The 23,947-nt window shown below is 38.4% G+C and overlaps 1 protein-coding gene across 2 annotated transcripts in view; it reads left to right on the top strand.

Annotated features, from left to right (window-relative positions):
- Window positions 1–23,947, top strand: part of RNF130 (ring finger protein 130) — a 188,710-nt gene that overhangs the window by 84,800 nt on the left and 79,963 nt on the right. For both annotated transcript variants that reach the window (XM_064279284.1, XM_010593269.3), the window contains exon 3: window positions 8,721–8,971. In XM_064279284.1, coding sequence (XP_064135354.1) covers window positions 8,721–8,971 — 251 coding nt within the window. The remainder of the gene's footprint in view (window positions 1–8,720; window positions 8,972–23,947) is intronic.

Raw genomic sequence — 23,947 nt, 5'->3', positions numbered from 1 at the left:
TCATTTGGCTCCGGGACCGTTTTACATATCCCATCATTGTGTGTGGTTAGTTTTTGTTTTTTGAGCACTTCTTTAGTTTCTGGTACTACAAGATGCTTTTGGTTCATGTTGTATATTTCCTGCCCCAGCTTTAAAATCAGCTAGTTTTCCAAGGCACCCTGGTTTCCTTTTATTAGAAACAAAAATCTGGGCACTAGGCATACTTTTTGCTACTGGGGTGTCATTGCTTTTAGGTCATCTTGGCTGACAGAACAAGGAAATAATGTGTGTATACTAACCCATATATATATTCATATCTGTAAGTATTTCTCTGTGTACCATCCATATCTATATTACTTTAAACATGCATTCTTAATGTCGTCTCCAGTTCTAATCCATTACCACATGAATCACTCTAGCTTCCTTCCCTTGCTTATCTGTAACCTCTCGCTCCAACAGTGATAAACCTGTCTTCCCCCTCCGCCATCCATTTACTTAATTGTTCACTTCACTGAGCTCTCATAAATTCTTAAATGTAAGTCACAAATTCAAAGGCTTTTAGAGTTTTGGTGCTTGGCGTGAAAGCTAATGTAGACGGTTTTCCTCCCAACTTAAATCTTCCCTGGTTGGAATGCCTGACTGTGTACTTAACCTTTCTTTCTCCACCCACTTAAAAAAACTTAAAGGAAAGCATAAATGTACATATCTTACTTGAAAATGACACAGAACAAAGGAGGTGGATCTTGGAATACAGTTATTAACAAGAAGAAAGTATTCATTAAGTCGACCTGCAAATGGTTTCAAAAAATTAGTCATAAAGGTTCGTGGAGACCTGGTTTAAGTAACAGTTCAAGTGGAGAACTCCTGGGAACCTTCAGTAATGTGAGCTCAGTGTACACTGGTGTTTGCCATGGCAGCTAAAAAATACTGAAGACTTAGTCTGTATCCCTGTGAATATTCAGATGTAGGGAGAGGTTCGTTTCATATTACCCTTGATATAGGAAGTATTGTGTTCAATACTTATTTTATTAAGGACAGTGAAAAACTGATGTCCAAAAGGGGACAGCATGGAAAAACTCTGTAAACAGTGCTTTATGAAGAATAATTTGGAATTTGAGTATCAAAATGGGTAATGATAGTAACTATTTTAACCCACTGAATAAAATGGGAACCATGAGTCCATACTGATAGAATAAATAAAAGAATAAATTGAAAGTTTGATGAGAGACAGAACATTTGCATAGTCTAACAGTACCTCCCCACAAAACACTTATTAATTACAAAAGGAAAAAGAGTAGCTTCATATTGGAAATACCAGGAGGACAACACTTAAACCAGACGATCAAAGCGAACATCCTCAGTAAGGGACAAATCAAAACCATGCACCACCTGATAGTATACACTGAAAAGAATACAGAATCACTTCTGTGATATTCCTGCCGGAAGTACACAACCTGAATCTAGCCATGAGGAAATAGATAAATCCACAAGGAGGGGCATCCTCATGAAATAACTGGTCTGTGATCTTCCAAAGTGTCATGGTCATGAAAGTCAAGGAAAGACTAAGGAACTGTTCCTAATTGACGGAGACCAATGAGAAATGGTGACTAAATGTGATGTGTGACTCTGGCCTGGACTGCTGTAAGTCATTACTGGGACAGTTGGGAAAACTTAATGGAATCTGAGATTAGATGTAGTAATGTGTCAGTGTTCATTTCCTGATTTTGGTAGTTGTATTCTTCGATGGCAGTGGGTTTTGGGGATATTCTGTTATAAAGGAGCCCTGATGGAGCAGTAAGCGCTTAGGCTGCTAGCCAAAAGGTCGGCGGTTCGAACGCACCACCTACCCCATGGGAGAAAGATGTGGCAGTCTGCTTTTGTAAAGATTTACAGCCTTTAAAACCCTGCGGGGCAGTCCTGCCCTGTCCTATAGAGTTGCTTTGAGTCAGAATTGACTCAGTGACAACGGGTTGGTTTGATTTTGGTTTTCTGTTATAAATGTTTTTGGTTTGTAGGAAGATACACAGTAAATATTAGGGAGCGATAGGGTATCCTGTTGGCAACTTACTCAAAATAGTGTTGGGAAGATAGTTTTTTAATATGATATTTCCAGCTTCTGTGAAAGTTTTAGATTGTTCGATAGTTCAAAAATATTTTTAAAATGAGTAATTTGGGGCTCTAGGAATAGTTATGAGTCAGTGGCAGTTCGGTGGTAGAACTCTTGCCTTCTATTTGGGAGACCCAGGTTTGATTCTCAGCCAGTGCACTTCACACACAGCCACCACTTGTCTGTCAGTAGAGGCTTACAGGTTACTATGATGCTGAACAAGTTTCAGCAGAGCTTCAGACTAAGGCAGGCGAGGAAGAAAAGCCTGGTGGTCTGCTTCTGAAAATCATACAGTGAAAACCTGTAGACCACAACGGTCGAATCCACAACCAATCATGGGGATGGCCCAGATCAGGCAGTGATTCATTCCTTTGTACGTGAAGTCACCGTGAGTTAAGGGCCTACTCAAGAAATAATTAATATGGAGAAAACACTGAGATGGGGTCTAAGGGAAGATGTGGTTGAATATCTGAAGAATTGTATGGAAGAGGAATTTTCATTGATTTTAGGATGTGCAGTTAGAAGTTGGGACATTTCTTAGATTCAGTGGCATCTTACAATTTATTGACAAGATTATTCTTTTCTTAATGATACATAAAATTATGATGTATCTTACAATTGATGGTGTTCTACACCAGAAATAAGTGAAATACAGTTCATTTTTTCAGTGTTGCTTCTCCAGAAGGAGAGAACCAAGAGCCATGAATGGGCATTCGAGGAATATTTAGTTAAAAGGAAGACCTTCTTAATACTTAAAATTACCTATAATCGGCTACCTAAAAAAGGTCTGTTATAGCGGACTTCTGTATTACGTTGAAGGCTGAACTGGATGACCCCTAAGGGCTCTTTTAACTAAAAGAGTCTGTGACTCTCTGCTGAATGGTGATTTGTCTTCATAATTTCCCCTATCCCTCTCTTTCTGCAAAAGCACTTCTGTGCTTCAGCAAAATTAGTAGCTGGTGAACCCTTGTGTGGGTACCAACTGGACAGTCAGGTGCCAGCATTTCCTTGATTCAGTACTGCTGCTTTCAAACCAATACACTTCCGCAGAAACAAAAACTCACCTTTAAGTCTTATGCTGCACACCCTTTGTCCCTCCTTATCACAGTCATTGACTTGTTTGCCTTCTTCACATTCACTAAAAGCCTTGACTCCTGGCTTACTTATCTGCCCACAGTTCTGCCATCATCCTGGGCAACTTCAGAATTTGTGTGGAAAGTGAACACACTAACCTGAAATTCCTTCCTCATGTCATTAGACCATTCCACTACTTCCCTGGACCTCATCTCCCGTAATTGTTACCTCTCTTGAGTCTCAAAGTCCAGTATTCTGTCCTGTGACTATTTTCTCTTCCCTTTCTCTCCTCTATAATTCGGTTTTGTTCCAGTTCATTGGACCCTGTCTTTATTCTCTCCCAATTATTCTCCCCCTGGCTTCACTCCTCCATTCTGCTTAGACTGCATGAGCCACTATTTCAGTCACTTTGACCAACAAATTTCATTTGGTCAGCAAGGAGTGTTCACTGTAACATGACTATCAGATAACTACCTTTAGGCCTATTTGGCTTCCAAAATGCCTTGAATGTCAGGTTAAGGAGTTTGAACTTTATTTAATTGACAGAAAGGATACATCAAAGGATTTTTAACGAGGGAGTGAGATGACAAATCTCTGTTATGGGAAAATTACTCTGACACATCTAAGCAGGAATTCTGTAATTGATACTATAACCTGTCATCTACATCTGGCAGAAGTACCATTGTATTCACTTCAGAAAAGAATGTAGTGAATCTTTTTTTTTTTTTCTTTGTCTTGCCCTTGAGTTCTTTAAGCAATCAGAAGAGAGAAAAATGAGGGCCAGGTTTGAAGAAATTAAAGTATTGTAGATAGGCATTTGATGAAGATTTAAATTAAGCCAGTGGAAATGAAAATGGAAAGAGGTCAAACATCAGACAAATTGTAGACACAACTAGTCCAGGGCTCAGCAGGCACATCTGGGTAACTTGACTAGGAGAGTATTACAGAAAATCCCTGAATTATAACTAACTGTTCCCTCAGCATTAGTTATTCTAGAGCTTTAAAGCAGTTTTAATCTCTGATTTAAAGTATGTGGTGTTGAGCTTTACATATAAGTAGGGCATTGAGTTCTATATGAATACCCTTAAAGCCATAGATAGTAACCGACTAGAAGTCATAAAAGTATCATAGCAGATACTTAATGTGGGAATACAGCATCCCCTGAACTCTTTTTATTGGAAATTCCCTAAAATTCTCTGTCTTTTTAGAGTTTTGAAATTCCTTAAAACTTTGGCAGGTGATATAAACAACAAACAAGTTCATCTGTTAAGGTATAAAACATCTCCTTAATGGCATTTTGTATACGGATGTTTTCTTGGAAAGCAGGTTAAGTTTACGGTAAAACCACCTCTCACCAGTTTCTGGTCACCTTAGACAGCCACTCAGCTCTTCCTAAATCTGCCCTTCTAGGGTTAAGGTATGAACTCCGCCCAGCTTTCCAGCTGAACTGTACTTGCCCTAAGGTTCACTCCTAGAAAGGGTGGAAGGAAAACAAGCGGGAAGGGAGGTGTTTCTGACACTTCCCAACTGGTGGACTCATTTTCTGAGCTGGAAGTTGAATCCTTTTATAGTTGAGAGGCACATTTTGATGGTCATCTCATAGCTGAGCATTTTCTGAGCTAACAGGATGGAATTTAACAGAGGGAATAGAACTTGCAAAGTTTTGTGGAAGGGACTTTTTGGTTTCCTCCCCAGAATGCCTTCCTTTACTTTCTGTAAATAATCACAGTTCAGATAGGATAACTCAGTAAACTGTAGCACTTACCGAGTGTCTGTCATGAAGCCTGCAGTAGCTAGCTAGCATCTCATTTTTTGAAAGAAGAGACTGAAGTTCAGCGAGGTTGAGTATCACACTGGGGTTTGAGCCTAGATGTTTTGACTCCAGAGCTTAAAGGAGGTTAATTCTGAGGTTCCTTCTGTGGGCCCCTCAAGATTGATTCTGTAGTTGGGATTGTAGCAGGATTACCATATTTTTCCACATACTTTTTTCCCGTTAAAAATGGGATTGCTGAGAGCGGAAGGTTCTTTCTTTTACTAAAAAGTTGCTTACCCAGCAGTTCTTTTTTTTTAATGAGAAAAAAGATAAGTAGAAAAATACAGTAATGCCTCTGCTATAGAATCCATTTACAAAATGTAGGAGAAAGTATGGCAGTAGAAGATCATTTTGCAGACACCACTGTAATAACCAATTCAGGCAAGCACTGGTGGATGTTGAAAACATTCAGGGAAAGTTTCTTGGGGAACTAAATATTCACACAATCTGAAAGTATCACCCCACAGGCTACTCATTAATTACAGAGAAAAGAGTACGATTACCGGAGAAACCTGGCAGACAGATTAACCAAGTGATCAAGTTTGCCGTCACCAGTAAAGATGAAGCCTGTGCTTCCTGAGGTGATTGAGCGAGGAGGACACAGCATCCTCTATGGACTGTTGTTACCAGAAATGTCTAATTTGGATCTAATCATGAGGAGACAGTCAGACAGCAGAAATTGAGATATTTTCAGAACATCTTGTTTGGACTCCTCAACAAGGTCGGCGTCATGAAAGACAAAAAATGACTGAGGAACTATTTTAGATTAAAGGAGACTGATGAGATGTGATAACTAATCATGATGTCTGTAGTCCCTGATTGGATCCCAGATACGAAACTAAACAAAGCCAAAAAATTGTAAAAGTCAGTATTAGGACAGCTGGAGATGTTTGGTATGGATAGTACAGTAAAGAACCATGTTGTGTCAGAGTTAAATTTCTTGAGTATGATAGTTGAATTGTGATTATTTAGAATATGTTTTAAGAGGATAATGCTGAGGTATTTAAGGATGAAATGTTGTGATGTTTACATCCTACTCTCAATTGGTTCAGTAAAAATATATACGGAAAGGGGAAATGTGACAAAATGTTAACTAGTTGGCAAATCTAAATAAAAAGTATGTGAGTATTATTTAAATTGTTCTGTGAGTTTGAAAATTTCAAAATAAAGTGAGGAAAAATAAAATTGTTTGTTAAAGTAGCCAAACCCAAGTAGTAGAAACATAGGTTTGCATTAAGAGTAACAGTGGACAAAGTTTTGAAGGAAGTAGTTGAAAGCAGGGATCATAAATTCCTAGGTTTTTACTTAATTAATTGTCTCTGGTAAATTTATAGGAGCTTCTACCTGACATGCTGAAATGCATGGGATTCTGAGGCCATATCCTTGATTTATTAGCAGTGTTTGCCAAGGGCTTAGGAAGTGGGAGTAGGAGTGGATGTTCCAAATATTTGCCATCTTTGGTTGAATGGTTACATCATTACAGGCTAATCCTTAACTCTTCTCAGTCACTGCTTGATCTCACCCTAGTCTTACCCTAAAGCTTTAGTTTTCTCTTTGATATCCCTCCTGAACTTGGGCTAGGATTCCACAAATCAAAAGCCAAGCATCCTTAAGGGTCTAAGACCCAGACAGGGTCAAGGGGTAGGGGTGAGGAAGTTCATGACCCCTCCTGAAATCAGCAGAATTTTTTGGGGGGGAGGTGGGGGGTGGTGGTCTTCTGGGAGAGGTCCTCAGATTCTCTAAGGCGCGTAACGCGTAAAATGGTAAAGAACCTGCTGGTGTTCTAATGATCTGCTATAATTGTTTTTCGTTTTGCTCAACCAGTGGCCTAGCCTCCTTTCTTTCCTGTTGCTCTTCCCAGCCTCCTCCCTTTTTACTAGCATGATGAGACTGCCTGTGTTTGGCCCCTCTCTTTAGTGCCTTTTATATCCTCCTTTGCCCTCATGAGGGTAGGTGAAGTTTTCATCTAATCCAGAGCAGGTAATTTTTCACCTTCTTTGAAAGATGAACATTAAGGAACCTTGATCATAGTATGTGCTCAAAAAGTACTGTTCAATGGATGGTTGAAGTAATTAAACTTCTTTTCCCAAACAGCTTTCCAGTTGAAATTAGTTGCAGCTCACTTAGTGTTCCTTGAAAGAGTGAAATTACATGGATTGGCTCCCTTGGCTACCTGTGCAGTGTTCCCTACTCCTTTTGCAGCTTGAGCCTTCAAGAGGGAGCCTCAGAACCGATTCCTAAAACTGTTTGTACCTGGTGTGATTATAAAGCAATGAGACTGATTGTCATGTGTAGTTTGTGGGATCCGTCTCAGTTACTTTATAGCCATACCTGGTATCTTATACCACAGATCATTGCCTGTTGACCAACATTTCAGTAGCACAAGCCTAAGGTTTCTAAATGGAAATACGGTTTTCTTTAACTTACTGATCAGAATTCTTATTTCAGAAAACTAGATGTTAACTTTATTGCTTGCTTTAATTTTACAGTTCTCTTTTTGTTTTGGGGTTTTTAATCAGCATTTTGATAAACTGCTGTTCTGGTAAACTATCTGGAACAATTTTGAATAAGGTAATGCAAAGGTATATGTTCCATGGGGTTACATTTTTTCATAAAATACCTTTTATTAATGAATTTCTTTTCAGTTGCATGTGGTCTTTTGACTGTATGTGACACAAGGATAGCCTCGTTAACTAAATATGGTCAATGAAACATACAGAACCAAGTATTAGTACGTAGTATTCATTCAAGAAGCCTTTGAAGGGACCAGTTTTCGGTTTTTTGTTTGCTGCTTGCTTTGTTTTGTTTTGGTGACTTACATTTATATGTACAAACCTTATTCAAATTTGAATAAGTGGTTATAATTTTCTGTTTCCCAAATAAAATGTTTATTCCCCTTCCCCTGACGCCTAGTTTCCCACTGAGGCACCTTGAAGAAGGCAACTGGTAAAACTTGCATGTAGCCTCTGAAAGGACACTGGTTGCTAGATTGATGGTAGAAGGGCTTCTTTTTTTCCTTAAAGGAAAGTGGGAAGTTACTCCCTTTGTAGAGGAGGAAAGGTCTTGTAATTTCATGCCATTCATGGGAGAGATGATCACTTGCCTTTAATGTATTTCTGCTTCTGAAAATTAGGTAAGAGAAAAAATAATGTGACTAGAAAGGCAATATAAGGACATCCTTATAATGAACTTAAATAGTTTGTGCCAGCTATTACAGTGAAACCTGTGAGAGCGGGAACTCAATGGGATTGACTGCCTTGTTTTTCCAGGACTTGCAAGTTCTCCGCCTTTGATAGGGTGCAGTCTTTACCACTTTTCTATCATTGGTTTTAGGGGAAAATATTTCCGACTTCCCAGGTTTTACTGTAGAAGCTGGAAGTAGTCTGGAGTGTTGATGCTTGGACCTGTCTCAGGAAGTGTTTGTCTTCCAGGAAGGTTCTGGGGCAGATTAGGAAGGTATCTTACCCCAGTCAGGTCTAGTCATAGACCAGAGTTAGTTTCACATGTCATTAATAAAAGGTACCACTGTTTGGCATTTCGCTGTTGCGACGCTATTATCAAGTGTATGTCCTACGTCTGAGATATTATAAAACTTTGCATCTTGTACTTCTTTGTATTCCTTGCACTAGCTCTGCGCACAGTTGAAAAGTTGAAAATTGCGGTTGTTTTTCTAAGCATTTTTATATATTTGATGTTTCTGTAAATTTTAAATGTCACTTGAGAATACATATTTATTTTACATTACAGGCACTGGAGATATTATTGCTGTCATGATTACAGAATTGAGGGGTAAGGATATTTTGAGTTATCTGGAGAAAAACATCTCTGTACAAATGACAATAGCTGTTGGAGCTCGTATGCCGCCAAAGAACTTCAGCCGTGGCTCTCTAGTCTTCGTGTCAATATCCTTTATTGTTTTGATGATTATTTCTTCAGCATGGCTCATCTTCTACTTCATTCAGAAGATCAGGTACACAAATGCACGTGACAGGAATCAGGTGAGCTACCAATACTCTATAGTGATTGATTCTTACCAGCCATAATTCATATACATCTGTTGTAATCATACATATTACAAACATTTTTTATTTAAAAAAACATTAGTGGCCTTCATTTTATTATGTTATTTTAATATGTTGAAAACATATGTACAAAAGTATTTGAAGGATATTTTAAATGCCTAAAAGGGGAAATTATCAAGTTTATAGTGATGACTTGTAATATTCTGGTAGATAGCTTAATATCATATGATCTAGCTAATTTTGTTAATTTGGAGAAATATCAGGAAGTCGCTTTTTTAAACTGGAAACATTGGTTGTCTCTGGAGAGGGGAGCTGGGTGGCTGGGGGAGGCAGACTTGTTTCATGTGAATTTTATTTCCATGTGAATTTTGAATATATATTTATTCAGAAAAAAGTAAGTTAATTAAAAACAAATTCTCTGTCATGTCTAAGATATAGGGGTAAGAGTGAGGTGAGGGAGGACTGTTTGGGAGGTAAATACTAGTAGAAGAGCTCTATCTAGGTAGCAAACCAAAAACCAAACCCAGTGCCGTTGAGTCGATTCCAGCTCATAGCGACCCTATAGGACAGAGTAGAACTGCCCCATAAAGTTTCCAAGGAGCGCCTGGTGGATTCGAACTGCTGACCCTTTGGTTAGCAGCCGTAGCACTTAACCACTACACCACCAGGGTTTCCTGTCTAGGTAGAAAAAAAAAAAAAAAAGGTATAGCTACCCTAAAATTCCATTATGTAGTATATAGTACCCACCCAACATAAAGTAAGTGCTTGTTAAATTGTGGTTGAATGAATAAAGCCACAGGAAAGGCAGTGTGCTGCCCTGTAGTGGGGGCCTGGAGATGATAGTTCTCCCAGGTCAGTATTCTGTTTGATGTGGTATAGATGAAATATCTACCCTGGGAGCAAGATTCAAGGTGTTAAGGCCTAGTCCTAGGCTTTTCATGTAGGAAGCTAAGGCATGAATTGCTTAGAGAGTGGTTTGAAGCTGATTTTTATATAACACCATCCTCTCCTAAACCAGAGTATAACCAAATCCCTGTGGGAGAGTTGAAATTTTCATCCTTCTTCATTCTAGTGAAAAGAACGTTCTAATGGGACAGATCCAAGTTCAAATCCCAACCTCAAAACCAATTTTTTGTTTGTTTGTTATTTATTTATAATTTCAGACTTAGACAAAAAAGTTGCAAGAATAGTACAAAGTATTTCTTTACCCTGATTCTCCAGTTGTTAGTTTTTGCCACTTTTTTCATTTTTCTGTTATACACACACACACGTCTTTTTTTAACCATTTGAGAGGGAGTTCGAGACATGAAGCCCCTTTACCCTTAAATACTTCATTGTGTGTTTTCTAAAAACAAGAACCTTCTCTTATATAACCACAGTATGATTATCAAAATCAGCAAATTATCATTGATATACTGTTATTTGATCTGTAGACCTTTTTCAAATTTCATATGTGTCTTAGTAATGTCTTGGTGGCGTAGTGGTTAAGTGCTGCTCACCAAAAGGTCAGCAGTTCAAACCCTCCAGGCACTCCTTGGAAACTGTGCGGCAGTTCTATTCTGTCTTGTAGGTTGCTCTGAGTTGGAATCAACTCTACAGCAACAGGAGTTTGTTTTTTTCTTTTTTTTAATGAGGAAAAGCCTGGATCAGATCTAATTGTGTGTTGCATTCATTTGGCATGTCTCTTTTAATATGTTTCATGACACTGATGTTTTTTAGTGCACAGGCCTGTTCTTTTGTATTTGAGTTGGTCTGATGTTCCTTCATGATGAGATTCAGGTTGTTTGCATCTTTGTCAGGAATACCAGTCCTTTACATTTTTTTAACTTTCTATTTTGAGATAATTATAGATTCACATGCATTCTTAATAAATAATATTGAGAGCTCCCATAGACCCTTCACTCATTTTCCCCCAGTGGCAGAATCTCACATAACTACTGTATATTTATGTAAATAACATATCCCTTCTACATTTGTTTGCCAACCAGTCCCTTCCCCATGAGGATTTTTTTATAAGCAACAAGTAAAAAAAACTAACATAGCAACACTTATGAAAACAACTCATGGGGGGGCAGTTGGCAAATACATGTAGAAGGCACGTGTTATTTGCATAAAAATATACTAAGTATTGCAACCAAGAAGTAGACATTGAATCAATCTATTGATCTTACTCATATTTCCTCAGTTTTACTTGTAATTACTATTTTTTATTCAAGAGAATTAAAGCTTAACCATTATTAAAGATTTATACCTGTATTATTACATCCCTACTATAGTTATAAAATGACTCTCTCCTGAAACACACACGCATACCAGAAGCCTCATTTGGTCTGGAATTGCCCACATAAAGACCAGGCACTTGGTAAATGCAACATACCTGTCAGTGCTTTACATAGTCTCCAAATTAAATTTAGGATAAAGAGTGATTTATCTTTTGTTATTTTTTAATTTTGTTTTTCATTTCTATCTGAATGAGGTGGGTAAAGGAGAATCAAAATAGAGACTTCTGTTTTCCTGTCTGCTGTGGGAAAACAGAAAAATATTGTCATTACTTTCATTCAGAGAAAACTGATTTTTTTTTTGCAACTTTTATAAAATTTCAGAATAACGATGAGAAGGAACAGCTAAACCTTAGAGACAGACAGTCTGGTCTCTACCAGAGTGAGAAGGATGGGTCTGGAGAGCTTTGTCCATAGTCTGTTCTCCTCAGAGATCCTTTTTAGTGTGGAGTTCAGCTATATTTTTTTCCCCAAGAGAGACGATCTCTGGCTCAAGTTCCTTGAGTTCCTGTTCCGCATGCTCTCCACTGTCATCCCACCCCTATGCTAAAAAAAAAGGGGGGGGGGGCAGGATAAAGGCGGCTGAATAGAAGTAGATATCTGACTCTTAAGCAAAAAGCATTTGTTGATAGAGAAAGTCCCTAGAGGGTGAGGTTAAAAAAGTTTACATTGGGCAAAAGGTAATGTTCACAGAGTGATTTAAGAAGAGAGGTGGCATGGCTGGGAAGATTTTTGACAAGAATATTTGAAGAGGCTGGCTAAGAAGCAAGAACCTTAAAGGGCACTGTCACTTTAGAAGCTACCTTTTAAAATTGTTCAAAATATTTTTTACAGGAATGGCCTTGATATGATAGGCCTGTATGGGAAATCAGTTTGCCTCCTTTCCCTTCCAAAAAGATAGTACATAAAAATCCTTACCTTATTGCATTGCCTCACATTGCACCCATATCTTAGTTACAAGGAATAGAAACGGTCAAATTTTGTCTAAGTGGAGAATTGTTGGAAGAATACCAGGGAATCCCATGGAAGCAAAGTACAGTAGGTAAAACTGAGCTCTGTGGACACTGCAAAGTCATACAGGTACTCCCTCTACCACCCCATCACCCCGCTTCCACCCCCACCCCCATAGCATGGTTTTTCAGCACTACTTAATCTCTGTGTAAGGAGTCCTGGTGGTGCAGTGGTTAAGAGCTACGGCGAGCTACGGCTGCTAACCCAGAAGGTCAGTAGTTTGAATCCACCAGCCGCTCCTTGGAAATCCTATAGCACAGTTCTACTCTGTCTTGTAATGTCACTATGAGTTAGAATTGACTCTACAGCGACAGTTTTTGGTTTACCACTGTGTACTGCTCCATGTTCCTCCCTGGAGACTTTCTGTGCTTGTGCAGTGACTCAACACAACCAGCAGCTACAAGATGTTAGAGTTTTGGTGCCCACTACCATCTGGCTTGGTCTTTGTAGAGTGTGACAGTGTGATAGCCTAGCCAATTCTCAGTGAATCAGGAGTACAAACCTGACACAAAGGGAACGCTAAGCCTGGCTGCCCCTTCTCCCCTCTCCCAACTGAATCATACATATGGGCATTAACGTGATTGATGTTTTACAGCTTGTTTTTCTAAATTAATTTCCTTTGATATAGGAAAGCATCGGTCCTCTGTACACTAGATCTCCCTAATTTGTTTTAACTGCTGCATGGTTTTCTGTAGTACAGGTATACCATAGTTTCTTTAACCAACTTCCTATTGATATTTAGGGTATTTTCTTGGGGGGGGCGGGGGGCGGGGCGTTTTTATCACAGTCCCCATCCCTCAAAAAAAGAAAAAAGACTTCTGTCATTTGAAATGTCTCTATTAGGCTTTGCCTCTGGATGGGCAACAGACACTGATTGGGAAAAAAAAATCTGGAGCTCAGATAATTCAGAAAAGTTCAATTTAAATACTTCCTTGATGAAACTGATACTTTGTATGGCATATTTCAGCTCTGTTCTGAAAGATGCTGGCATGTTAACAGTTAGTGCCTATCTAGCTCTTGGGTAGAATGACCATATGAATACTTTTGGCAGTAGCGTTTATATAAGCAGCTAACATTGGCTTTTTCTTGCCGTCACCTTCCCACTGTTGAATCAGATATGACGACATTTTTATCATCTCATTTGATGGTATTAAAAGCTGATCCAGATGCTGGTAATATCATATATTTTGCACAGTAACAAATCTTCTGTTCAACTGCATGTATAAATAATATGAACCCAAGCAAAATGGAGAGATTATAAACAAAAATAGTTGTCCTTTTACCATTTGAGTCATAAAGATTTCATACTCTCAGCTTTTGAATTAATTCATCAGTTACATTACATGTGCATTCTTAAATTCTTTTCAAGATATATTAACAGGCAGTGGTATTACGCCTCTGTGTACTGTGTGCTCATTCATCTGATGTACTTATAATATGCTGCCAGCGCTTTTCTCTATGGTATATGCCTCTCGTTAATGACCCAGTAACTTTCTTTTAATAACCTTATAGATATATTTGCAGTGTGGTTTAAATTTACAGATATCTTTCCCCCAGTAACATCAAGATGTTCAGTTTATTCTGAAAGAATCAGAAAGCCTTATTTTTTTTAATAATTTTTATTGTGCTTTAAGTGAAAGTTTACAAATCAAGTCAGCCTGTCACATATAAACTTATATACACCTTACTACATACTCCCATTTACTTTCCCCCTAATGAGTCAGCCCGCTCCCTCCTTCCAGTCTCTCCTTTCGTGACCGTTTTGCCAGTTTCTAACCCTCTCTACCCTCCCATCTCCCCTCCAGACAGGAGATGCCAGCACAGTCTCAAGTGTCCACCTGATACAAGTAGCTCACTCTTCATCAGCATCTCTCTCCCACCCATTGTCCAGTCCCTTCCGTGTCTGATGAGTTGTCTTCGGGAATGGTTCCTGTCCTGGGCCAACAGAAGGTTTGGGAACTGTGACCGCCGGGATTCTTCAGTCTCAGTCAGACCGTTAAGTCTGGTCTTTTTATGAGAATTTGAGGTCTACATCCACTGGGGTTCTCTGTTGTGCTCCCTGTCAGGGCAGTCATCGGTTGTGGCCAGGTACCATCTAGTTCTTCTGGTCTCAGGATGATGTAAGTCTCTAGTTCATGTGGCCCTTTCTGTCTCTTGGGCTCATAATTACCTAGTGACCTTGGTGTTCTTCATTCTCCTTTGATCCAGGTGGGTTGAGACCAATTGATGCATCTTAGATGGCTGCTTGTTAGCATTTAAGACCCCAGACACCACACTTCAAAGTGATATGCAGAATGTTTTCTTAATAGAATTTATTTTGCCAATTGACTTAGAAGTCCCCTGAAGCCATAGTCCCCAAACCCCCTCCCTTGCTCCACTGACCTTTGAAGCATTCAGTTTATCCAGGAAACTTCTTTGCTTTTGGTCCAGTCCAGTTGAGCTGACCTTCCCTGTATTGAGTATTGTCCTTCCCTTCACCTAAAGTAGTTCTTATCTACTATCTAATCAGTAAATAACCCTCTCCCACCCTCCCTCCCTCCCCCCTCTCGTAACCACAAAAGAATGTGTTCTTCTCAGTTTATACTATTTCTCAAGATCTTGTAATAGTGGTCTTATACAATATTTGTCCTTTTGCATCTGACTAATTTCACTCAGCATAATGCCTTCCAGGTTCCTCCATGTTATGAAATGTTTCACAGATTCATCAGTGTTCTTTATCGATGTGTAACATTACATTGTGTGAATATACCATAATTTATTTAACCATTCATCCATTGATGGACACCTTGGTTGCTTCCGTGTTTTTGCTGTTGTAAACAGTGCTGTAATAAACATGGGTGTGCATATATCTGTTCGTGCAAAGGCTCTTATTTCTCTAGGTTATATTCCGAGGAGTGGGATTTCTGGGTTGTATGGTAGTTCTATTTCTAACCTTTTAAGAAAACGCCAGATAGATTTCCAAAGTGATTGTACCATTTTACATTCCCACCAGCAGTGTATAAGAGTTCCAATCTCTCCGCAGCCTCTCCAACATTTATTATTTTGTGTTTTTTGGATTAATGCCAGCCTTGTTGGAGTGAGATGGGATCTCATCGTAGTTTTAATTTGCATTTCTCTAATGGCTAATGATCGAGAGCATTTTCTCACGTATCTGTTAGCTGCCTGAATATCTTCTTTAGTGAAGTGCGTGTTCATATCCTTCGCCCACTTTTTGATTGGGTTGTTTGTCTTTTTGTGGTTGAGTTTTAACAGAACCATATAGATTTTAGAGATCAGGCGCTGGTCAGAGATGTCATAGCTGAAAATTCTTTCCCAATCTGTAGGTGGTCTTTTTACTCTTTGGTGAGGTCTTTAGATGAGCATAGGTGTTTGATTTTTAGGAGCTCCCAGTTATCGGGTTTCTCTTCGTCATTTTTGGTAATGTTTTGTATTCTGTTTATGCCATGTATTAGGGCTCCTAACTTTGTCCCTATTTTTTCTTCCATGATCTTTATCATTTTAGTCTTTATGTTTAGGTCTTTGATCCACTTGGAGTTGGTTTTTGTGCATGGTGTGAGGTATGGGTCCTGTTTCATGTTTTTGCAAATGGATGTCCAGTTATGCCGGCACCATTTGTTAAAAAGACTATCATTTCCCCAATTGGCTGACACTGGTCCTTTGTCAAATATCAGCTGCTCATACGTGGATGGATTTATGTCTGGGTTCTCAATTCTGTTCCATTGGTCTATGTGCCTGTTGTTGTACCAGTACGAGGCTGTTTGGACTACCGTGGGTGTATAATATGTTCTAAAATCAGGTAGTGAGGCCTCCCACTTTCTTCTTCTTTTTCAGTAATAGAAAGCCTTATTTTTGTGGTGACAGTGTTTTGTTTCCAGATGATGTAACCATGGAAGTCTTTTGTAAAAATTAAAAATTTTTTAAATGTCCACATTTTTCTGCCGTAAAAATCAGTAACTTTTCACTGTACTTTTTTGTTTTTGAGTGACTCTGTCATAGCATCCTACAAGATAGTAAATCCTCTGTTCAACTCTGTGTGTGTGTGTTTGTGTGCATACACAAGAAATACCCATGCTTTCACTGAGTGACTGAGTTTTCAACATACTACTGTTATTTTGTATACCGTTATTGTTGTTTACACTAGCCAAAGAACTAGACAGCAGTAATGAGTTATTTCATTTTGAGCCACATCAGTCTCATCACACCTGTTATTTTTAAAAAGCAATTCATTTTTAGTTTTAAATGTGAATGTTTTACATCCCTGAAAAAAATACATAACCTTTTATAGATTAACAGGTACCACCTACAACTTCAGATAAACAGTAAAGCTATCTGTAATACTATGTTATAGCAAGACACAATACTCATTCAGTTGTGATTGTACAGTGGAGAGTTAATGCTTCAGCAGGGCCCTGCATCAAGCAGATGGGCCTGAGTCGTGCCTGGCGCGTAGTTTAGCTTGGTGTTTGTGATGTGGCAGTGTACTTGTTTGTACAATTTTACGTGAGCAGCCAGGGTTCAAAGAGAGACCAATATTGTGCTACAACTTTACTAATCAATTGTATAGTTGTAGGAAATTCAGATAGAGATGGCAAGAGAAGCGTTAGTCCAAGGTTTGCCAAGAAGAAAGAGAGAGGAAATATTAATGCTTTTGATAGTCTCTAGGAGCCCTGGTGACTCAGTGGTTAAGAGCTATAGCTGCTTACCAAAAGGTCAGCAGTTCACATCCGCCAGCCGCTCCTTGGAAACCCTGTGGTGCAGTTCTGCTCTGTCCTGTAGGGTCACTATAAGTTGGAATCGACTCGACGGCAGTAGGGTTGGTTTTTCGGTTAGTGTATTTAACAGATCAGAGGATTCCCAACCACTGACCTAGTCGTTCTTTGATAATGTGATATATATGACATAACTAACTGGTTACAGGATACCTTGTGTAAATTGTGGAAGATAAAAAGGCCATTTTCAGGAGTAGGGAAAGGAAGCTAACTTCATCCTTGAAAAGATGAGAAGAAAGGACTAGCCTGTCACTTTGGACACTGTCAGATTGCATTGCCCACCCAGTCTGAAATAGAAACCTCATGTGATTTTTAACCTTCTCACAGCTTTTTTGGAGGTATAATTGACATACAATAAAGGACCCATATTTTAAGTATATACTTTGATAAGTTTGATATAATGTACATACTTACGAAATTATCACCAAAATCAAATGATAAAAAGGTACATTACCTCACAAGCTTCCTAGTGACCCTTTGAATACATTCTTCTCGTCCTCCTCTGACCCTCTCTGTCCCCAAGCATCCACGGATCTGCTTTCTGTCAGTATAATATGCATTTTCTAGAATTTTATGTAAATAGAATCATGAAGTGTACACTCTAATTTTATGTAAATGAAAGTATATAATATGTACTCTTTCTTGTCCGGCTTTTCCTCATTATAATTAATTTGAGATTGATCCATTTTGTATATATCAATAGTTTATTTCTTTTTATTGGTTAATAGTCTTTCATTGTATGGTTATACCACTTTTTTTTTTTTTTTAATCCACCTGTTGATGGAGATTTGATGGAGCCTTGGTGATGCAGTGGTTAGGCGCACTCTGGCTGCTAACTGAAAGGTCGGGGGTTTGAACCCACCAGCTGTTCCATGGAAAAAAGATGTGGCAGTCTGCTCCTCTAAAGATTTACAGCCTTGGAAACTCTATGGGACAGTTTTACTCTGTCCTGTAGGGTCAGGACTGACTGACAGCAGTAGGTTTGGTTTTGGTTTTGGTGATGGACATTTGGGTTGTTTCAAGATTTTTGGCTATTACAGATAATTCTGTGAACATTCACATACATGTCTTTGTATGGACACATGCTTTCATTTCCCTTGGGTAAATACCTAGGAGTGTAATGTCCGTATGAGAGGAGTATGTTTAACTTTTTAAAAAACTGCCAAAATATTTTCCAAAGTGGTTATACAGTTTTACATTGCCACCAGCATTATATGAGAGTTCCTTCCTCCACATCTTTGTAGGGTCTGTCTTTATAATTTTACGCATTCTCTAGTAGATATATGGAGCCCTGGTGGTGCAGTGGTTAAGAGCTATGGCAGGCTACCACTGCTAACCAAAAGGTCGCAGTTTGAGTCCACCAGCCACTTTTTAGAAATCCTATGGAGTAGGTCTGCTCTGTCCTGTAGGGTCTCTATGAGTCGAAATCAACTCGATCTCAATGGGTTTGGTGTTTTGTTTTGTTTTTAAGTGGGTATATGGGGTCCTGCTGGCACAGCAGTTAACCATTTGACTGCTGACCAGAAGGCTGGCAGTTTGAATCCACTGGCTGCTCCTTGGAAACCCTGTAGGGAACTTCTGCCCTGTCCTATAGGGTCGCTATGAGTCAGAATCAGCTCAACAGCAACGAGTTTTAGTGGGAGTCCCTGGGCAGTGGAAGTGCTTAAGCACACTACTAGTAGCTGAAAGGTTGGCAGTTTGAACCCATCCAGAGGCAGCTCAGAAGACAGGCCTGGCACTCTGCTTCCAAAAGGTCACAGCCTTGAAAACCCTATGGAGCAGTTCTACCATGAACACATGAGGTCCCATGGGGCCGCCATGAGTTGAAATTGATTCAGCGCAAGCCAACAACAATAGATATATAGTGGTATCTCACTGTGGTTTTGAGTTGCATATTCCTAATAACTAATGATATCAAACACCTTTTAGTGTCTTTATTTACAAACTGTGTAATAACTTCTTTGGTAAAATATCTGTTCAGATATTTTGCCTGTATTTACATTGGGTTGCTTGCTTATTAAGTTTTTAGAGTTTTTTCAGAAAGCAGGTTTTTTTTATGTTTGTTTGCCAGTGCTGCAAAATCTAAGACCTGATTTTTTTTTTTTTTTTAATTAAACTCTTTGAGATAATAGTAGATTCACATGGAGCTGTAGGAAATAATACAGAGAGATCTTGGGTACATTTTACCCAGTTTGCCCCAGTGTATCAGCTTGCAAAATTACAACAGTAGTACAGTATCACAACCAGGATATTGATGTTGATACAGTCAAGACACAGAATGTTTTTATCACCCAACGATCCGTATATATATTGCCCCTTTATAGCTACACCCACTTCCCTTCCACCCTCACCCTGTTTAACCTCTAGGAACCACTGACGTGCTCTCTGTTCCTATAGTTTGTCATTTCAAGAATGTTACATAAATGAAATTATATATGTAATGTAAACTCTAGAAGTTGACTTTTCACTCAGCACAATTCTCCTGAGATCCACTGATGTTGTTGTGTGTATCAGTAGTTCATTCATTCTTTTTTATTGCTGAGTAGTAGTCTGCTCAGCAGTAAGGCTGTACCATAGTTTGTTTAACCATTGAAGGACATCTGGGTTGCTTCCAGTTTAGTCTGTTACAAATAAAGCTACAATGAACGTTCATGTACAGATTTTTGTATGAACATGAATTTTTGCTTCTCTAGAATAAGTAAATGCCCAAAGAGTAAATAACAGTTCCTGGGTTGTATGGTAGTTGCATGTTTAGTTTTCTAAGACGTTTCCATACTCTTTCCACAGTGATTGTACCATTTGACATTCCACCAGCGGCATATGCCTGATCTAGTTTCTCCATATTCTCACCAACATCTGGTGGTGTCACTGTTTTTTATTTTTGGCATTCTCATCACATGTGGAGTAACATCTCATTGTGGCTTTAATTTCTATGTCCCGTAATGGCTAATGATGTTGAACATCTTTTCATGTGTTTATTTGCCATCTGTATATGCTCTTCAGTGAAGTGTCTGTTGATATATTTTCCCCATTTTTTCCCTGGATTGTTTGATTTTTATTTACAGTTGAGTTTTGAAAGTTCTTTATAATTGAGATATAAGTCCTTTTTTGGGAATGTGGTTTACTAATACTTTCTCCCAGTTCATAGCTTTACTTTTCAACTTCTTAACAGTCTTTTGCAGAGCTAGCATTTTTTATTGTGATGAGGTTTAATTTACCAATTTTTCCTTTTGTGGACTACGCTTTTGGTGTCGAGTTTAAGAACTCTGCCTAGCCTTAGATCTCAAAGATTTTCTCCTATTTTTTCTAAAAGTTTTATATTTAAGTTTGTGATCCATGTTCAGTTGATTTTTGTATAAGGTATGAGTTCTAGGTATAAGGTCCTTTTTTACCTATGTATTTCTAGTATTGCATCTTTGTCAGAAATCATTTGGGCATGTTAGTGCAGGTCTGTTTTTGGGTTCTCTATTCTGTTCCATTAATCCGTGTGTCTGTCCCTCTGCTAGTACCCCAGGTATAGCTATATATTAGGCCTTAATACTGGATAGGGAGTCCCTTATTTTTGTGCAAACAATTAATGCTTTCAGGTGCTAACCAAAAGGTTGGCAGTTCAAGTCCACCCAGAAGCTCCTTGGAAGAAAGGCCTGGTGATCTACTTCCAAAAAATCAGACATTGAAAACCCTATGGAGCACAGTCCTACAACACACATGGCGTTGCCATGAGTCAGAATTGACTCAGTGGCAACTGGTAACATTAGGAAAAATGATTCCTCCCACTTTATTTTTTTTCCCCAAGATTGTTGTAACTATTGTAGGTCCTTTAGGATTCCCATATAAATTTTAGAATTAGCTTGTCTGTGTCTCTATTTAAAAAAGGGTGGAGGGGGGGCATTAAACCTATAGAGCAATTTGTGGAGAAGTAATATCTTTACTATGTTGAGTCTTCCAGTACATGAACTTTGTATGTTTTTGTATTTATTCAGAAATTTTTTTATTTCTTTATCAGCATTTCATAATTTTCAACATGCAGACACTCTACACGTTAAGTTTATACCTGAGTATTTTGTTTTCTTTGGAGTAACTGTCGATGGCATTGTGTTTTTTATTTTGTTTTCATATGTTTATTGTTAGTGTATAGAAATACGATTAATTTTCATATGTTGATTTTGTATCCTGTGACCTTGGTAAATTCACTTATTATTGTAGATTTTCTGTGTAGACAGCTGTGTCATCTGCACATAAAGGTAGTTTTATTTCCTCCTTTCCAGTCTGCATGCCTTATTTCTTCTTCTTGCCTTCTTGTAGTGGCTACAACTTCCAGTAGTATGTTGAACAGCAGTAGTAAGAGTGAGCATTCTTGCCTTTTTTCTAGATCTTACAGGGAAAGGATTTAGTACTTTCATCATTAAGTGTATTATTAGCTGTTTGTGTTTTCTAGATGCTTAACAGGGTTGCCATCAGTTGGAATTGATGCAACAGCAACTGACAACAACAGTCATCAACCTAGTTTCCTATGAGGTTTTATCATGAATGGGTATTGGATTTTGTCAAATACTTTTTCTGCATTGGTTGATGTGATCATATGATTTTTCTTCTTTAGCCTGTTGATATGGCAGATTGCATTCATTGATTTTTGAACGTTAAACCAGCCTTTGATCCCTGGAATAAATCGTACTTGATCAAAGTGTGTAATTCTTCTAACGCATTGCTAGATTTGATTGGTTAATTTTTTGGTGAGGATTTTTTAGGTCTATGTTTATGGGAGATATTGGTCTATAGTTGTTTTGTTTCTTGGTACTGTCTATCTGGTTTTGATGTCCAGGTATACTGACCTCTTAAAGTGTGTAAAATTGTTGTTAATTCACCTTAAATATTTGGTAGAATTCTTCCACGAGACCATGTGGGCTTGGAGATACCTTCCTCAGGAACTTTTAAATTACAAATTTAATTTCTTTAATGGCTGATGGATTTGGTTGTGTTTTGGTAGTTTGAGTTTTTAAGAAATTAGTCTCCTTTTTGTTGTCAAGTTTATAAGTTTAAACTTGTTCATGGTATTCCCATGTTCTCCTTTTAATGGCAGTTATTCTGCTGTTGGGTGGAACGTTTTATATCTGTCAGTTAGAATGGTGTACTAAGCTTGTCTCCAAGAGGCAAGGAGGTGGGATGGAAGATCAGTTTCCCTCTGGGCCCTGATAAAACCACGGGAGGAGGAGGGGTGCAGTTTTTCTTTTGGTGTTTGGTTGGAGTAGGCCAAATATTAACAAAAAGATTTTCTGTTGTTAGGCCACTCTTTTCCTGGTACTTTTTCTAGGAGAAACTGGCTTCTCTTGAACTTTTTTTTTTTTTTTCTGTCCCTGTTGGTGGCTCTGGATTAGGGACTTCTGCAGCATGTTGTTCAGGATATATGGGAGCCAATAAGGAAACCAAGGGAACTCACCACCCTGTGATTCCTTAAGTCTCAAGGTCCCCTGGCAGCCCACAGCTCATCTTCAACCTTTCAGAGATTTCCTATGCTTGTTTATTGTGGTGTTATATTCAGGGTTTTCTAGTTGTAAAGAGGAGGGGTGCTGGAAGGAAAAAGGCTGCCTCCATTTTGGCGGAACCAGAGGCCCGCATAGGATCCCACATGATTTTTGACATGGACATATGTGATAGAAGCAATTAAGGAATATTAGATGAAAGTGGTAACTGGTTTAAAAATATGCCATTTTGTAGGAAAGATTACTGAATATATATATATGTAGTCAGATTTACAGCTTCAAAATAGAATATACCCTTTTATGAGATTTTTGACAAAAGTGAATAAATGTAAAATCAAATTCTATGGCGTGGAAAATAGAGTCATGTCAGCAGTAACAGAATGGCAGCATTTATGCATTTATCATCCAAGTGCCTGGCAAGAAATTCTGGGTCTAATGAAGTTTGAAGAACACAGGTGTCATTTTAAGCTTTTCAGATTCTTGAAGGACAGTATTATAGCATGTTTTTTTTTTCTTTAAACAGCCCTCTGTATTCAGTAATGTTGCCTTCATTTTCTAAATTTAATTTTTAGCCAATATTACACGTGATTTTAAAAAATAACTACTACTTGCAAGACTTGGTTCCTTGCCCATTCTTTTCCTATTCTTAATTCTTGTTGCGCAGCAATAAGTCACCTCTTCAACTCTTACCTGTTTCTTCTGTTACTAAGTTTATATAGCTAAGTAACAAACTTATACACCTTTTTTAAAATTTTCACTAAAGATTTTCTATTTAAATATGTTGTCATTTTGAAACAGTGAAAGTAAAATGATCAGAAGTTGCTTTGAAATGTTATTCTTGACAGAAGACCTCTAATAGTGGGTTGAATCTGGCACATCCAAGGACTTTTAAACAGAAGTGAGTGATTCCTCCCAGTCCTGACTTCCATGATAGGGCTTTAATTAGCACCCAGTGTGGTGCCTTTGCATGGCAAAAGATGAAATATAATTACCATCTGGTGCGGGTCAGAAATGGGGAATTTGTTTCATAGCATTTATTTTGTGATGATGACATGCAGGCTCATTTCAAAGCATCCCACTTCAGAAGCTGCTTTAATGAGACATGCTTTTCTGACCTTTTTTCCTCCTTCCATTTCTCCTAAGGTTGAAAAATGCCTGATTAAATTTTTATGTGGTTTAAAAAGCTTAGCTTATTAAAGTTTAATAAGACGGTGGCAGCAACTTGACTGGTTGAAACCTTTGGCTACCTTAAGAAAAACCAGAACTCTTAGCAAAGAGGAAACAGTGAAGCAATTTCTCATATTCTCATCATGAAGCAGTTCTTTCTACAGAATATGCTACCAAGGAGAGCACATACTGTAAATAACTTTGTAAGCACAGTGTAAGATGTTCAAAATTGAGAGCATTTCACCC

The sequence above is a fragment of the Loxodonta africana genome, chromosome 2 (genome assembly GCF_030014295.1).
Source record: "Loxodonta africana isolate mLoxAfr1 chromosome 2, mLoxAfr1.hap2, whole genome shotgun sequence".
Taxonomy (NCBI): Eukaryota; Metazoa; Chordata; class Mammalia; order Proboscidea; family Elephantidae; genus Loxodonta; species Loxodonta africana.
The sequence above is the reverse complement of the archived record's forward strand: the minus strand, read 5'-3'. Positions and strand labels throughout refer to the sequence as shown.